Source organism: Ursus americanus, chromosome 18, assembly GCF_024610735.1.
Source record: "Ursus americanus isolate L20-20 chromosome 18, mUrsAme1.1.p, whole genome shotgun sequence".
Lineage (NCBI taxonomy): Eukaryota > Metazoa > Chordata > Mammalia > Carnivora > Ursidae > Ursus > Ursus americanus.
The window spans coordinates 19,441,711-19,459,591 of record NC_142144.1 but is presented as its reverse complement, the minus strand read 5'-3'; the positions used below and the strand labels follow the sequence as shown (position 1 = coordinate 19,459,591).

General features: G+C 50.3%; 1 protein-coding gene across 16 annotated transcripts in view; it reads left to right on the top strand.

The window, feature by feature from the left end:
* The window catches only part of ZNF618 (zinc finger protein 618), a 177,740-nt gene that overhangs the window by 83,121 nt on the left and 76,738 nt on the right, over nt 1–17,881 (top strand). For all 16 annotated transcript variants that reach the window (XM_087869445.1, XM_087869441.1, XM_087869453.1 and 13 more), the window contains exon 2: nt 12,314–12,357. In XM_087869445.1, coding sequence (XP_087725571.1) covers nt 12,314–12,357 — 44 coding nt within the window. The remainder of the gene's footprint in view (nt 1–12,313; nt 12,358–17,881) is intronic.

Sequence of the window (17,881 nt, the reverse complement as noted above, 5' to 3'; positions counted from 1 at the left end):
CCACTCATTCTTGCCTCTCGCAGTGTTTCGGTATAAGCTGCCTCTGGGATCCACTCCCATTGGGCAGCCCCTGCGGAACGGCCGCAACTTCTGGTAACACCATCTCTTCCCTTTCTCTCTCCAGGCTAGTCCTTGGTTGCCTTCCTTTCCCCTGTTTGATCTCAGCCCGTTCATCACCTGTGTCCTCAAATCCCTATATTAAATCGCTTCCATTTTAAATGCCTGGATTGGCTTCTCTTTTTCCGGTCCAGACCCTGCCAGGGCATCCTGGATCAGGCCCATTAGAGCATTTGGCTGTTCCCACTCTGAATAATACCATGGGAGCTGTTACAAGATCATGGATGCCCTGATGAATTCAGGGTACCAGATTTTTTCCCCCCTGCAAAGAAAACAGAATGGTAGAATAATTTCAAAAGAATATGGCTGTGTAGATTTCTCAGTAGGCACCCCTTGGAACGTGAGGAATTAAAATCTTTCTTTTCTTCCTGGGCCTCTCATTTTGTAGGGAAATGGGTGAACTCCTTCCTTTCCAACTACGAAAGGGACTATTTTGACTTTTAAAAAATTCATGCAGTCATTCTCCCCCTCCCCCATTTGCCTGGGCTGTTGATCTTGTGATATATTTATAGAGAGTGTGGTTGGCTGACCAGGAGTTATTTTGCAATAGGAATTTGTAAGATTTCTACTTTGAGCGAGTGTTCCAGACTTTTCTTTCTTTAAAAAGAGTAAAGTCTTTCTTGGAGCACTCCTTTGCCCTTCTGTAATTAGTCTTGTTTCACAACCCAAGTAAGTCCAATGTTTTATGCAGGTTCACCCCCCCCCTTGTGGATTTCTTTTGTCTCTGGTCTTCTGTTGTCTTTGGTGTCCCTTTACCCTGAATTTTAAAAGGCCACACAGCTCCTCTTTCATATAGGAATGTTTTTGCAAATGGGAATGTGGTGACTGGATAAAGGGTGCTTTGGGGGCCAGGAGACCTGGGTTTCTCTATAAAGGGAGGATACCGGAGTGGTTAGGGGGAGCAAGCATGTTACCATCCCCAACTTTACCGTGCTCACTGTGGACATCAATAATCAATCACAGCACTCTCTCTAGCTGAGCTCTCATGTGGCCCGGGAATCCTTTTCAACGCATTGCCTGGGGGGCCACTAATGATTGATTAGACCTGGCACTGAAAGTACAACCCGTTGGCCATTCTGGGACTGGATGATTCCCTAGACCGCATTCATCCCCATGGTTCTCTAAATATTGGCAGCAAGTTCCTTTAGGTTTTAAACCAATCGACTGACCTTTGTTAAGCCCCTTCTGTATGCAGCGTAGCTCTGGGTGCTGTGGAGCCACGGAGAAGCCCTAAAAAGTTAGCCGCCCTCATGGAAATGTTGCAGTATGGCTGGGAACAAAGCTACAGAGGGTGGTATGTTTCTAGGTGCACTCGGGCCTGCCCTTGGTGCTCCAGGAGTTGTCCCTGTGGTCAGGGAAGTCTTTGTGGGGCAGGGCCTGGGATCCAGCCTCTCCGTGCACGCCACAGTCTGGGCGGTGAGGCAGCGTGGTCAAAGACAGTAGAAACGCAAGAATCAGCAAATTTCAGGACTTAGGAGGGTCCTCAGAACCCACCTGGTCAAAATCCTCCAATTTATAGGTAGGGAAACTGAGGCTCAGGAAAACAGGACTTGCCTGAATTTTAATAAGTGGTAATTATATAGCTAAAGTTCAATAAATGAGAAATCATTTTAATTATAACTATAGAGCATTTACTATGCACCTGGCATTGTTTTGAGAGCTTTATATAGGTTAACTGATTCAGCCCTACGTAACCTTGTGCAGGGCGTACTATCATTATCCCCCTTTGACAGGTGAAGAAACTAAGTCTCAGAGGGTTCAGTGACCTCCCCAGTGTCACATGGCTCGTAAGTGGTGGGCTTGAACCCCGGCCATCCCGCTCCAGATTCTATGTGGAGAGATACTGTGCTGAGTAAATCCCGCCGGAGGGATCAGACTATGTTTGGGTTTCTTCGTTTTTTAAATGTATTAATTTTACTCACCACCATCAGGGTAATCATGCCGACCTCCTCCAGATCTGTGGCTCACGTAGCCTTGTTAGCGCTCGCTGAGCATGTCACGGACTTTCTACCTTTGTATCCACCCAGCAGTTGTGTTTCATGGGGATTTTTTCCTCCCTTTTACATCGGGGGAAACTGAGGCTGAGAGGTGCTGTTTCCTGAAACATCACCGGGCAGAATTTGAGCCCAGGGTGCCTGACTCCAGATGGCCGAGCTGGAAGGTCTCTGAGAGGTGGTCCGTCCGGCAGCCTCCCTGGGCAGGTGGGCAGACGGGGGGCAGAATCTGCCTGTGCCAGCAGGCAGAGGAAGGGGTCTCCTGGCATGGGAAGGTTGCTGCTTTTCCCTGTCTGGGCTTGCTAGCGTCACTGTGGCCATGGTCACAGGAGGCCCAGGCCCTTTCCTTTGATCTCCTTGAAGAGACTTGAGGAGTAGCCTTTTTCTTTACTGCCCTACTTGAAAATACCTAAGGGGGTGACTTAAAAACCCCATCCCCCCGATTCCAGGTTCCCTAATTTAGAGATCGCAACTTTCTCTATTTATAATAGGGATTTTTTCCCCCCTTGTGAAGCAAAAGAGTTTTTCTTTTTTTTTACCCCCCCCCCCCCACTTCCTGCTGATCTGAAGCGAATATTTATCACATATTTAATGAGTAATCTGAGTCTTGGCTTGGTGAGGCTGTACCAGGACATGGTTTATGGCTGATCTGGTTTTAACTCGCTCCAGGCGGTTTTCCCTGGAGTTTTCTGTAAAATCATAAACCTGGAGAGAGAATTTTTGTGGAATCCAGTCACATGACTTGCTCTTTTGTAAATTGAGAGATTAACTGTGTGACTGTAAAGAACCGAGACGCATTTCTTTTTGGAAAAGAAAACAAACAGAGCAGCATTTATGCACGCAGAGGAGCGTGTCCACTCTTAAAGATGGGAAAGTCACTTGCCAAGGTCACTCCGCCGGGTCTTGGAGGCAGCATGGCTTCGGGTTTGAGAACACGACTTGGAATCAGAGCGGCTGGGTTGGAGACCTGGCTGAGCCTCTTTCCAGCCGGTCATTTCACTCTGCAAGCCTCTGGGACCCGACTTGGACTGCAGGACTGGGGACCGTCCCTGCCACCCAGGGTGATTGAGGAGATTCAATGAGGCGGTGTACCCAATGCCTGAGCCCAGGCCTGGCATACAGGAGGAGCTCAGTAGATGCTGGCTGCTCCAGGGCTGCTAGTATTCTCCCTGTTGGAGGCCCTTCAGCAGCCCTTTTGCAGACACAATTCTGACCATGTTTTGCCCTTGCATGAAGCCCTTCATGTGTTGGGTGAGAGGTAGAAGGGAACTTCTCATAGTTTCTCTGGAACTCTGTTAGATTTATTTTAATATAAAAAATTAAAAAGCAAAACCCAAACCAATAACCTTGCTGGACCTGACCCCAGGAACAGCCTCACCCTTTTGGATGCAGCCTTAGACCCCGTTGTGATGCAGTGCAGCTGGGCGAATAGAATTTACATGCACGGAACACCCAGGACTTCTCATGGGCCGTGTAAATCCGCATGTGCGCTGTGGGCTCCAGCCGAGCTGGAGGTGAGAACGAGGCTTGGGGTCTGGGCAGCAGGTCAGGCATGGCAGCCTGTGGGAGGCTGCCGCCCCTCCTGCCTGAGGTCAGGACGCCGCCGTCCTGCTCAGGGCCCCGAGTCAAGCCCCGGGCATGGAGGTAGCTTCATCTTTCACTTCTGTGTCTCCCGGATGTCCAGGTCTGTGCCTGGAGGAGACCTCGTCCTCTGCGCACAGTCTAAGACAGACAGGAGTTTCTCAGCAGCTGCCATTATTTGTCTGTTTCTAAACCTGCGATTTATTGAGTGACTACTGCATGCCAGTTCTGCCCCGGTGCTCCTCACACGCTGTCTTAGGTGATCCTTGGTGCTCCCAGTAGCCCTTTGTTCTAGAGCTTTCTCTCCACTGCTGTCCCCAACCATTGCCATCTCTTCCCTGGAAGGTGATGGCGGCCTCCATGCTGGGCTCCCTGCCTCTGTCCTGGCGCCGGCGGTTTCTTCAAGAGGTGCACAAGCCTTTAGGGCAGCCCTGGGAGCCTTGGCGTGAGGCTCACAGTCCTGTGCCTGGCTTGCAGGTGCTCTGTAATCACCAGCTGTTGATGGTACGACAGAGATGGATGTGACCATGGTGGTGGTGATGACTATATCAGCCTTAAGGTCCTGCTCCAGTCTGGCTGGCTGTCCACCAAAGAGGGAGGGTTCTGCCTGTACCTGGAAATGGCTTTGAAACCGACAGAACCATGCTGGTTCCATCCCTAGGAAACCTGATTTATTTCTTGACACTTGACCTCAGACAGTAAGGGCTTAGGGAGGAGCAGAGGGGCATCGTAACCAAGAGGAATAAAGACCCTGGTCATTTCCCTTGGTTTTCCCTCATAGTTGGAAACTTGGCCAGTTGATGATATGTCTGGGCCTCCCTTGGCCTCCAGGCTCTGGTCTGGGGTCTGATCAGCGCCTGGACCCATCAGTGGGCTGGTCCCTTCCTCCAGAGGTCAAGGCCTTCAGAGAAGGCTGCGGCCTTGCAGGTTTCAGGGACCCAGGCTTCCCTGCTGGGCAAGATGGTACCCTTCTCTTTGCTCCCTGGCACCCAGCTTGTATTAGCTTCATTTGCATCTAGACCGTACATTCCCCCCGTGTTGAGCAGGAGCTCCGTGGGCCCTGTTCCAGCATCCCTCCCTCGGGGAGGCTCTTCCCAACCCTGCAGTCCCACTGGATCCTGTTGTCAAAGATGCTTGTGGAGTCTAGGCCCTCCTCTTGAGAGCATGTATCTCAGTTGGTAATTATAAATTGATAGCGTGGAAATAATTAAGTAATCACTGCCCATCTCCCCCACTGTTCTTGCTGCTATTGTGTTCCCAGTAACAACTCCGGTGTCCAGCACACAGTAGGCACTTGATAGGTAGTGTCTGGGTGAATGACGAGGAACTGCGTCTGAGTCCTCCCCATGGCCTTTCTCAGAATCACACATCTCCTGTGCAAGGTACGAATATCCATTGAAATACCTCCTTCTTTTAACTCTTCTCCAGCAGCCCCGTCTTCAGCTTGGACCCTTGAGCCGTCTGCGGCTTTGAGTAACCACGTCCGGGTGGAAAGCAAATACAGAATTAAAAACCAAGCACCGCATGCTAGAATCATATCACCGAAGGTGATCTAAGAAGCAGGGTCTAATTAGGGAATTTATAATATATTTAGTTTCCTGGGAGTGGGATCCTCTTTGTACCGTGTAAAGCTATTGTTTGGCATTGGCAGAGTCGCCCGTAATAGGTGTTTTTCAAGAACACCTGGTGAACAAAAGTAGGGGCGGCCTGTGCTCAAGTTGGGGCCTGATGGTTCAGTAGGCAAAGTTCACCTCCATTGTTTGGGGCCAGGTTTGACTTGTTTCTTCTGGACACCAGGGGCCCAGCGTGTAGAGGAAACGGCCATTGACTTGGGTGAGAAGATGTGTGAGCCCTGGCCAAACCACTGACCTTCTGTGTGACCTTGCGCAGGTCACTTGGCCCCTCTGGGTGGTTGCCTGCGTGGGCCAGCCTCCCTTACCTCTCTCCTTCTCCTCCTCACTCATGACATCCTTGCTGTTGGCAGAGCACAGCAGGCACACTCCTGCCCGCCCCTGGGTCCTTGCACTGGTCATTCCCTTTTCCCCAGACACCGACTCCCTTACCTTCCATTGTTTGCCTAATGCTCTGATTGCCTGACTTAAAATTGCAGCCTGTGGCTCCTCCCTTGCCCCTGCGCTCTCATTGCCCTTCCCCTTCTCTGTTTTCCCCTCACAGAACTGGTGAGATTCTAGCATAGGATATATTTTACTGATTTATTCCACCTAATGCTGCTGTCTCCCCCAACTTGAGTATAATCGCTGTGAGGGCAGGGATCTATCCCAACTGCCTCGAACAATGTCTGATGCATAGAAGGAGCTCATCAGATACTTTTGGGATGAGTGAATGACTTCCCCTGATTTGAGTCTTGTGCCTCAATGGGACAGACAGAAAGTTGGAGTTAAATTTTGGGGATCCATTGGCTGTTGGGAAGGAAAGAGGTATGTAACTGAGGCTCCAGTTGTTTGGGACCCACTGTCCTCCCATCCTCAGTAAATAGTGGGAGACTGAGTGATCCTCTTGGCGGCGGGGGGGGGGGGGGGGGCGCTCTGGCAGGTGCATCCCACCGGTGCGGTGCCTCCTGCAGGCCTCCAGGTGATTGCCCTTGGCCTCCCTCCCTGCTGACGCTGAGCATCTTCCTACAGGGTCAGTGGTACCTGTTGGTAATATAAAACAGTATTTTTATATTCAAACATAATGTATGTATGACGTACACAGGCATAGTTTGGAGTAATGTGCATTTGATTACTTGTGAATATAACATTCATATGACTTCAGAAAGAATACAGGACCTGAAAGGCATTTGAGCATGCAGGGAACTTATCTCGTGGGTTCACATTCACTCTTCCCTTCCAAGGGTGAAGAGAAGCCAAGAAGCAGGAAATGTTGGGGATTTGGAATTGTCCACCAGTGGGTTTGAGGTTGTCCTTCCAGAGCTGAGCACAGTAGGCTTTCAAGGAATATTTGTTGAATGATCAAAGGAGTGATCGATTACTTAGGATCAGTTGTTAATTTCATCCTGGTTGCCAGTGTAGTTCATTATTCATCTAAGCAACTTCGTTATCCGTGTTTCCCGAGAAATAATAATTAATTATTAATAATAGGGATTCAGCCCTACTTGCTGAATATTTGCTGCATGCCAGGCCCCGTGCTGGGTGCTGGGGTCATGGCCATGTGTGGGATGTGGTCTTCATCCAGGAGGAGCACGTGGTCTGAGGGGACGTAGGTGTTTGGGGAACTGTGGTCCCCATCCCATGGAGTTGGTGAAAAGTGCTGGTGGTGGCGGGTTAGGAGTGTTGGGGGAACAGTGAACGGGGACACATCAAATCTGATGGGGGAGATGGGGGAGTCACTGATGTCCCCCAAGAGGAAGCAATTTCCAGTGGGGGAAGGAGAAGGCAAGATCCTAATTACACCACCATGGAATTGTGCTTCACTAGGTCTGTCCTGGGATTGACTGGCAGAGGCACCATCTTGGAGATGCCCTCTCCAAGATGGTGGCCCTCCTCCATCCTCTCGGAGCTCAGGGGACCATGAGCACCCACATTTGCAGTGACACATCAGCCTCGCCGTGCCTCTGGCTCGGTTCTCTTATCGCAGAAAGGCATTTCATTCTTCGAGATCAGGCAGCCAGGACCCATGGAGCTGTTTTCCTCCATTGTGCAAGCATGACAAATCATTAATTTTTGATTGATTTGCTTAGAATTATGGGCGCCCCAGCATTCTTTCCGCCGCTGAACAGCTGTATAACAAATGAATATATCAGTGTGCACAAAAGATTGGAGATCTAAGAGAAGCAATTACATTGGCCACCCTCCCCCACCCTCACCCCTTCCCGGGCAGTGAAGGGAGGAAATTTTTACCAGAATTCCTCAAGTGGCTTTAAAAAAAAAAAAAAAAAAAAAAAAAGCCTTTTTATAATTGAATTAAATCTTTATCTCTTCATCTTTTGCACAGATTTCCAAACACATACCAGTTCCCTATGTGCTTGGGTTCCATCCATCCAGGAGGAATCTTTAATAATGAAATTTCAACTCGTGAATTAAAACCAAAATGAAAAAAAGAAAAAAAAAGGAGTAAATTCTACCCCTCCTTTTTGCCTTTTTTTTTTTTCTTTCTCTCTTTTTTTTTTTTTTTGGTCGCTGCTATTCCTTTAAGATTTTGGAACCGTACCAGTGCACTAAATGTGACCTCCATAACTTTTAAATTAAGAATTTATGCTGGCTTGAAATTTATGAAATATTTCAGCATGAAAGAAAGCCTTTTTCCCTCAGGAAAATTGAGCAATAAATCACAGCACTGTGGATTTACTGCCCTAGAGCCAGCGAGAGATAGGATTTTTTTTTTTTTTGCTTCATTCTGAAAAAAAAAAAAAATGTAATCATATAAGACAGCTTAGCTGCTATCCTCCCACTCTCTAGAATTTTTAATTTCAGCTGTTTCTGCTTGGATTTATTTCCAATATTCCTGCTCGGCTTTTCAATTTCCTCAGTTATTAAATTTTAATTCAGTGCATTAGCATTTAAATTAAAAAAGGGTTTATTTTATCGAAATCGTTGGCCAGCCCCCATCCCGTAGCACACGAATTGCCTGTTTCTGCCATTTGCACAAAATGTGAAATGCAGCTAATGTCCTACAACTTACATTTGCACAAATTCAGAAATAAAATTTCTGGGTTTGGAATAATATTTTCTTTCCAAGAAAATCCTTAATAAGAGAATGGAAAAGAACAACTTAACATTCATTTGGGAGGGAAGAGGAGGGTCGAATGAAACCAAAAATAGCTTTGCCCGGGTCCTACGGAGAAACTGGTGTAGAAGGAATGGATGGGGCTGACAAAGGGGGGCAGGTGCCCTTATAGAGAGCGGGGGGGGGGTGGGCGCAATGGATGCCTGTTACCCGCGCCCCCCCCCCTTGTAAGCCTGAGGAGGAGGGTCTCTCGTGGGCCCACTGTGCCCCGCCCCATGTCACTTGCCCTAGCAGGGTTTGGTTAAGGTTGGGTCAGCTCCACATACAGTCCCAGAGATGGAGGGCAGCAGGAGATGACCTGATTTAACTCTCAGGCTTCCCGTCCCGTTTTTGCCAGTGAGAAGCTCAGGTCCGGGGAAAGGCAGGAGCCTGCCCACGGTGAGACCCACACAGAGCCGGGCAGAGCACACAGGCCGGTGGCAGCCACAGTAGAGTGGCAGTGCTTCAGCGGTTAACCCAGAGCTGGCCTGTGCTTAGGACGTCAGCTTTACCACTGTATTGGAGGTCATTTCGACCAGCCCTTTGGAAGAAGCCTCAGCGCCGTGGGGTCTGGTGGACACTCATGAGACGCCGACCTGCAGCATGGGATTCAGATCATACCCTGAGACAGGCTGGGGAGACCCCTGGGGCAGTGCAAGGTCAGCCGTGCCTCTCACTCATCTGTTGTGCGATCGGAACTGAGTCCCTGCTGGGTACTTTTACACACGTTACCTCGCTGGTCCCACGAGATCCGTCCGGGGATTGGCATATTGCCATTTTGCACGTGGGAACACCAAGGCCTTGAGAGTGCAGGTGGTTTGCCAAGAATCCTACAGCTAGGAAACGGCAGGACCAGGGCTCCAAACGCAAGACCGTCTATCTGATGCTACACTGTGTGCTGTTTAACTTCAGTTCAAATCGGGGATCAGGTCAGGTTACACTGGGTAAGGTGAGTTTGTGGTTTAGGTTGAATCATAGGAAATTGCTGGTATTTGGAAAATGGCTATGTCAGAGGGTCAGCTTAATTCAAGCTGTAGGTAGCTGCGAGGACGCGGACAAAGCTGGCCTGGCATCTCACGGATCTCTACAACTCAGGGTCAGTGCGCTCGGCACTGTGGGCTTCCACGGGGCTGGGGAGGGCCTGTGGGGCTGTCCCTCCGTTACAGTGGGTCTGGGCTCAGCCAGGCCGATGTGCCGTGATCGACGGGAGCTGTGATACGGACACATGCTGTCTCGGACATCTCTCACCTGCGCATGTCATCCGCCTATATGCCCACCCATATCAGCTCCGCGGACCCGCTGGTCACTGGGCGCGTCACACGTGCCCAGCGGGTGCTCCTCCTGCCAGCGGCTCCATTTCTCTTGTTGCTCTGCCCGAGTTTCTGTGCAAGGATTTGTTTGGACAACTGTTTTTTTTTTTTTTTTTAAAGATTTTATTTATTTATGTGACAGAGAGACAGCCAGCGAGAGAGGGAACACAAGCGGGGGGGGGGGGGTGGGAGAGGAAGAAGCAGGCTCCCAGCGGAGGAGCCCGATGTGGGACTCGATCCGGGAACGCCAGGATCACGCCCTGAGCCGAAGGCAGACGCTTTAACAACTGCGCTACCCAGGCGCTCCATGTTTGGACAACTGTTTGAACATTTTTAGCATTTTGTCTTTGTTTTATAAAAACTGGTGGAAAACAAAATTGAGCATTGCCACTGGTGGCAAGAAGCACAAAGATCACAAACAAAATAAAAGGGAAACGTAGGTGGAGATGACCAGGTGTGCCAGAGACAGAGCATCTTTTCTTCTACCCAGCCCCATGTTCACTGTCCACATGTGGTTGACTCTGGGTGAAACTGGGAAGGAAAAGGACAACAACAAAAAACAAAAACGAAAATATGTGCGAAATGCTAGAAATAACGTGCCCTGAGTTGAGTCTGAAAGATGAGAGATCATTTGGGATTTTACAATTTTTTTAAGCTCTCGGGGGCAGAATTTCCACCCCTTCTGCCTCTTACGATATGAAGATTAAAACAACTTCTTCCCATTCACTTTCCACAGAAGTTTTGAGGAATGCAAGATGTCGGAAGGAGGCTGTAATTGATCCTGTTCTTTTGCTCCCAGTGAAATGATATGCAAACCATTTTCCGCTTTCTTGTTTCTGCCACTGAAATAATACACCAGCATCCCATTAATTTTTCCCTCCCAGGCCTCACATTTCTACCTCCTTATTTGTCCTTCATCTTTGCATTTCCCTCATGTGGGCGGTGGGGGCTGTGTGGGTTTACCTCACTTCCCGATTGGCTCTTCTGAATGTTGGTGGGAGAGAAAATATTCCAGAGCTGAGGGAGGTGGGCACTGAAGTGACCCAGACCTGGGCTTGTAGCTGTGGGATGTTGGATGAATGACTTAACATTCTTTGACTCTCCTTGCCTCACTTGTAAAACGGGGATCTTGTGTATGTGTGTTGGGGGACCCATCAGGAGGAGGGTCGGATAGGAAGTGTTAAATGTGCATACACTGGCACCCCACGGGAGGTTAGCTGGGGGAGAGAGTCTGGATACCCCTGGGAGCCAGCTTGGAGGGCTGGGTATAGGGCAAGAGGGAGCAGTGGGGACTGTGGAGAAGCAGGAATGGCAGCTGTAGCTGACTGTGGTCATGTGGGACTGAGTGCTGCTTTCACATGCTGAAATCTGGCCTTCTTTGGGTGAAATCCTCTTATTTTTCTATATTGACTGTTTGAAGTCCGCCATCTGGTTTGCAACTTCTCGTAAACATACGGTCAAAAGGTAGCTGCTGTCGTTTGAATTTTAGGTCCGCAACCCTGAATTCAAAAAACTTGAAAACAAAACGATTTCTTATAACTGGTGAGGTGGCAGGACTTGACCTGAAGGGAGAAGAGAGTAGTTCTGTCTTTGTTGATCCTCCATAGGGCTGACTGCATGAATTTCACTGTGGAAATATCACTGTGCTTGAATCTGGGGGAGGGGGCGGGATAGGTGGGGGGCTCTCCAGACCCTGCCAGGGTTGTTTCAAAATATGGAACACATGCGCTACATGACCTTTCTAAACTTGGAAAGATTCTCAGTTTGGAAACACGTGTGTGCCAGAGTTTGGAACCTGCATTATTCTAACTGTGATTACTGTTGTTATAAATGCTTTGACAACGCCAGGGAATGCATCTACGACCCGCATTCTTTCCATGTCTACAGCCTACTTCAGCCGCTGCAGCGGAGGTCCCCCCAGCACTGGCCTGGGGGGGGGGGGTCAGGAACTCCAGGTGTTTGTCATTCAGTCCTCCGAGACTTCAGGCAGCTCCCTCCTGGCCCCGGGCCTCAGTCTCTCCATCTGAACCAGAATTTTATGATTTCTGAAATTTTCATTTGGTCAGCCTTATCTCCCCATCCCCCCTCCCCAACCCCAAATAAAAGCGATTAAGAACCGGCACTCTCTTGTCTCTCCCTGCTAGTAGGGTTGGGGGACAGAATATTTTAACATAATAGGATATTCTCCCTCCGGTTGGTAGGAATAAATCTGCGGCTACTGTTTTATTGGAAATCCCAGATGAAAATAAAAATGGTGCAATTCAATCTCAGATTTAGCTGGTTACTTACTTTTCACTGAGTCCCCAGGGCCCTGTGGTTGCTGGGTTTGTGTTGGCAATGGGTGCTCAGCTGGATTTAAAGGGCCAAGCAAATTCCGGGGGTGGGGGGTGAGGGGGTGGGGGTGTCCCGACTCCCTCTTACCACTAGGGGCAGATTTTCCCAACCTGCAAGAATGGAGCAGGGGCTTGTGCCAGTTCTCCCCTCTGTCTGAAGGCGGGTGTTGAGGGGGAGCTTGGTGGGGTGACAGTAGGTAGGATCCGGGTTTCCCTCCTTGGCTGATGGAGGTGTTTTGGGTTTCTTTTGCAGGCTGACGGAGCCAGTGCAGCTGGAAGGAAAAGCACCACGAGCAGGTACACTCCCTTCCCTTGCTCCCAGTCGGACCCCTCCCTCTCCCCATTTCACCACCAACAGCCACCTGTCTCTGGTCCTCCCTTTCCCCTGAGAGGGGATGGGTGGGCCAGGCCAGCTTCCTTGGCTGAGAAGTATGGATACTCCGCGGAGGTTGTGCGGTTATGGGCAGCACCTCCCAGCCCTCCCGGTACCCTCTCTGAGCAGCCATGAACGCACCAGAGATGACGAGATCCTGAACAGGCCTTTGGGCCCTCAGGTCGGGAGTAAATTAGAGGTGAAGTGCGAGAGCGGCCAGGAGGGCCGGGCTTGAATCCCATCTCGGCTGCTGTGTTGTGAACTCCATAGCAGCCTGACTCGTCCTGGTCTGGAACTCATTGGCCCAGCTTGCGTCCAGTGCTCATCTCCCTGAACCAGTCGCCTCTCAGGTAGAAGGGGGAGTCACCCCTCACCACCCAGGGGAAGGAATACTCTGCTTCGCCAGACCAGGGCTGTGTCCTCACCCTGGGAGCTGGCCGGAGATGGGGGTTGGCCCCTAAAGGAAAGCTGGGCTGTCATTACTGAAGAAGGCAGGAAGAGACTCTGGATAGGCCCCTGCAGTGGACGTCTGCCACCAGAGGCACAGGCAGGCACTTGGTAAATGTGAGTGCCGCTCCTGCCATTGCCTCAGGGAGGCCAGAGCTGGAACAGCCAAATGACCTTTACTGGGGGCATTGGAGGCAGGAGGAAGGCAAGGGACAGACCAGAGATGGTACTCCAGGCCACACACACACACACACACACACAAACACACACACACACACACACACACACACACACACACACGTGTGCGCGAAATCAGGACCTGGCTCGAGGATTACCTACTGGGGGTGGGGTCCGAGCAGGAATGCCGGGCACAGGAATTTGCCCTGTAGCCCATGAACACTAGTTCTTTAGAATGTTGGGAGATTTTTGTGGGGAAAAAAGAAGTTTGCGGCCAAGCAAGTTTTTGAAGGACAGTAGGTTAAACAAAGTTAGACAAATTTATTTGCTGAGGGGCTTCTTAGTCTTTTGTGGGCGAGTGTGTGTGCTCGAGGACGTCTGAGATGAGAATGCCATGTTTCTCAAACTTGCTTAACCATGGAACCCTTTCATCGAAGTTTGGGTGTGGAGCGAGTGTCCCTTGGAACATGCTTTGGGAAACCATGGGGGAGCCATTGCTATTTGAGAAAGAGTAACATGTTTGTGTGTTTTGGGAAGATCACCTGGGGAACCCTCCGCAGGGTGGATTGGAGGTGGACAGAGTGGAGGCGGAGATGCCAGCCTGGAGGTCATTGTGACCCACCCCATCCAGCACAGCCTGGCTCCCCCCCCCCCACCTCCTCATGTGTCAGTCTCCCTCTTGCTCAGTCTCTCTTAGCTGCCCTGACCTTCTCTCTGTGTATCTAACACTCTAAACCAGGGGTTGAGCAGCTTTACCTGTAAAGGGCCAGATAGGATCTGTTTTGCGCTTTGAAGGCCATAGGTCTCTGTGGCGACCTCTCTGCTCTGCCAGTGCATGTGAAAGCACCGTCGATAAGACATAAATACACAGTCCAGGGTTTGCCAGCCCCTTGCCTCAACTGGCTGTTGCCGAGAGCCTTTGCAGCTGCTGTTCCTTTTGTCTGGAATGTTCTTTCTCTGATCTTCCTTCACGTCTTGACCCCATCCTGCCCTCAGAGAAACCTTCCCTGCACTTCTCCTTGAAGGGCCTGTGCTCCTCCTAGGCTCTTCACGCTTTCTTTATTCCACGTGTTTGTGTAATTTTCTCTGCCTCTCCCCTTAGGGTGGCAGATCCATGGGCAGAAACCTCTAGCGGGTCCTCAGTGTTAATGGGACGGATACCCTGAATGGGATAGAAGGAGAAGTGGGGATGATGTAGGAGCCAGGAGTGTGGGCTGGAATAGAGGAGTGGGCCGCCAGGCTTGGACCAGTGAATGCTGGCAGGGATGCGTGGGGCCAGCAGCTGCCCAGTGCCTTGTGTCTGTCGCCCAGGCCCCTGGTCATGGGGTTTTGTGTTAAGAGCAGTACGTGAGGCTGTGGTCTGTGGGGGCTGTGAGAGTCCCTAGACTGGGGGTGCCTGGAAGTGCTCCCTGGATTGGAATGTCAGGACTGGAAGGGCCGTTGGGGTTCATCTAGTCCCACCCTCTCATTGGATACATGGGGAGGGACGGCCCTGCTCAGGGTCATGTGGTGAATAAGGGGCTGTGTGAGGCCTTGAACCTGCCAATACAGGGTGCTTTCTCTATTCACCAGTGCTGTGTTTGAGTGAGGGTCTGGCCAGCCTCTCCCACTGTCCTCCGTGTTCATTGAGCACCTGCTGCCATGGATTCGGGACTAACGTGGTCATCCAGCAGACACTCGAGTGTCTACAGAAGTGGACAGAGACAGACCTCCCTCTGTTTCTCATGCCTCTCATGCAGGGGGTGGTCCTTGCCCTTACTTTCTATTGCGTGAATTTCCCCCACACCAGGTCAGAAGATAGCAGGCAGATTCCTCCATGGTGGTAGTGGCTGCCTGGAGTTCTGAACTGAGTCTTACCAGCCACAGGCTGCAGTCAGAGTGAGAACAGTGCAGGGATAGATTAGCGATGCCTGCCCTGGTCAGAGGAGGGGAGGATGGTCTCTGTGTCATCTCTTTGCCCTGCCTGACTCGCCTAGGTTTGCACACACTCAGTGATGGAGCCCCTGTGTTACCACCACGGTGCCAGAATATGCACCAGGAAGGGCCAGCCCAAGTCTTAGGGTTGTGTCTGACTTGAGATGTAAAGAAGAAATTTCTAGTAATAATGACTACCATTCAGTCAGCACTTCTGTGTCAGGCTCTGAGCTAAGTGATTTAGTTTACTGTTATCTTTATAACAGCCCTATGAAGGGAGGTACTCATTCCCACTTTACAGGTGGGGAAGCTGAGGCACAGAGATGTGTACGGGCCTCAGGCTGCCCAGTTGAAAGTGAGTGATAGAGCCAGGATGCCTACCCAGGTCTGACTTCTTTGATGTGTATGCTTAACCGCTGTGCCCTCCCCCTTCTCGGGATGAAGTTTTCAGTTAACAGATGTTAGAGGAGTCTGTGAGGGGCCGGAGATTGAGCCATCGGCTAGGGGCTCGTCAAGAAGGCAGGGACCTCGAAGAAGCTCAACAACTGAGTTTATATTGATTCTGTAATTAAAGCTAATAGAGCGTCTTTGAGAAACCAAACACAGTATTATTGTATCGTGACCCAGCGTTCAGTCTGAGAAGTGAATTAACGCATTACATGTCAAGAGAACACTAAGGTGGGGGCCTAAGCTGAGGCCACTTGTGAATTTGACCCTGGCCTTGGCCCTGTGGCGTTTAGACATGTTGGGACTTTGTAGAGCGTTAGATGCATTTAGTCCCTGTTCCAGATGGAGAAACACAGGTGCGGGGCTCTCTGAGGTCAGCGTGAGGCTCTGCGACCCTGGCCGGGAATGACCTTGAAGGACCCCCCCCCCCCCCCCCGTCCCCCACGGGCCTCTGACGCAGGCCTCCACTCCACTTGGTTGTTACGCTGGGGTCTGCTTTCTTCCCAGCGCTTGTCTTTTGGCCCAGAACACCTAATTTTGTTACTTCTCCAGAGGGCCTCTGGCTGAGCCCCAAAACCAACACACGGACTGCTAAGGAATTGGTGTTAAATTGAGGGGGACAAGGAGAGGTGGTGTTTCTGATCCTAAGAAACAACCGAATGTGGTTTGGTTTCCTTCTCTGTAACCCAGCCTGGGTCGATTTTACAGGACCAGTGATCCCAGCACTTGAGGTTAATGCTGACTTGGTGTGCAGGTTACAAATCACAGAGCACAACGGCAGCCAAGCCTCACTTATGCTGAGAGGCGCGGGGGCTGTGGGGCCTTAACTCGGGAACATTCTAAAGGAAGTGCAGTTTTTATAATTAAGTAAATGTAGCTACAGGCTTGTGGTAATGAAGAATTCTGCCTTTTTTTGTCAGTTGAAGGTTTTCAGAGCTGTTAGGGCTCTATAGATAATCTGGAGTAACTGACTCATTTTGGAGATAAGGCAACCAGGGATAGAAGAGGTTAAGGGACTCATTTGTTTGCTGTGTGGACCAGTCGCCTAACAAGCCATCAGGGTGTTGTAGACAGATTTGGGGTGGGTTGGGGGAGTGATAAGACCAAATCTCATTCCACAAGTACCTAGCGCCTACTGAGTGCTAGGATCTGACTTGGGTGCTGGAGATACAGCAGTGAACAAAACTGAAATCTCATGGAGCTCATATTCTAGTAAGCGTGGAAGAGGTGTAATCAATACGTAAAATGCATGGTGTGTCATAAGATAAACAGTGCTGCGAGGTTGTAGGGGGAAGCAGGGTGGGGGATTGGGAGATCCAGAAGGCGTAGTGCATCACCAGAAGGAGACATTTGAACATGGATCTGAAGGAAATGAGGGGCTGAGCCAAGCAGTCATTTGGGAGAAACACATCCAGGCAGAGAGAACAATAGGTGCAAAGGCCCTGGGGCAGGAATGTGTACATTGTGTTGGAGTTACAGCAAGGAGGCTGATGTGACCGATAGGGCTCTGGGGGCTAGCGTCAAGACCTTGACTTTTACCCTACATGAGATACAGGGAGCTGCTGGGGATTTTGAGCAGAGAGGACTGGCATGATATGATTTGGTTTCAAAAGGATCATACCGGCTGCCAGGAGGTGAATAAACTGCAAGGGGCAAGATTAAAGAGATGTTGCCAAGGGTTCAGGACAAGCAGGACCTCAGAAAGTTGGCTTGGAAGTGAATTTCCGAAAGGCCATTAACTTTTCAGGTCCGAGGAATTCGGTTCAGCAAAGCGTTTTGTGAGTTCTCCATCTAAAAATGCAAGCTTCTCCGTGGCTGGTCTGCAAGATTTCTACCTTGCCTCCTCTCTAGCCCCACTAAGGGCCAGGCAGCTTATTAGCACAGTGTTGAGGAGCCCAGACTGCCTGGGTTCAGATCCTGGGGCTATCCACTGCCTGGTTGTGTGATCTTGGGCTACTTATCTGACCTCAGTGTCCTCATCTGTAAAATGGGAATATTAGGCCTTTCCTCATAGTGTTGTCAGTGAGGATAAAGTGTAATAATAATGGTAATAGTGCATACCCTTAGCACAGTGCCTGGCCCATAGTAGGTGTTCAATAAACGTTTATCTTTTTATCACCACCATGCTGGATTCCCTTCCTAGGAGGAGATAGCAGTGGGATGGCGATTGATTTCTTTTTGAGTCTGGACACTGGAGAGAGGACTGGAGTCAGGGACGAGGGTGGGGGTGGAAAGCCTACCCCGATCCAGTTACTGTGTCATGTAGGATCATGCACAGATCTCCCTTGGTCCCCCCAGTGGCCCTCTGAGGTTGTGATGCTACCCCCCCTCCCCAGAGGAAATTGAGGAATGGGCTTGTCCAAGGTCACATGCAGAGTAAAATAGCTTTGGGCCTAGCCAAGTCTTGTCCTTCAAGCCAAGATTTTTCACGGGTGGGCTCTTACTTAATCTGATCACCATGTG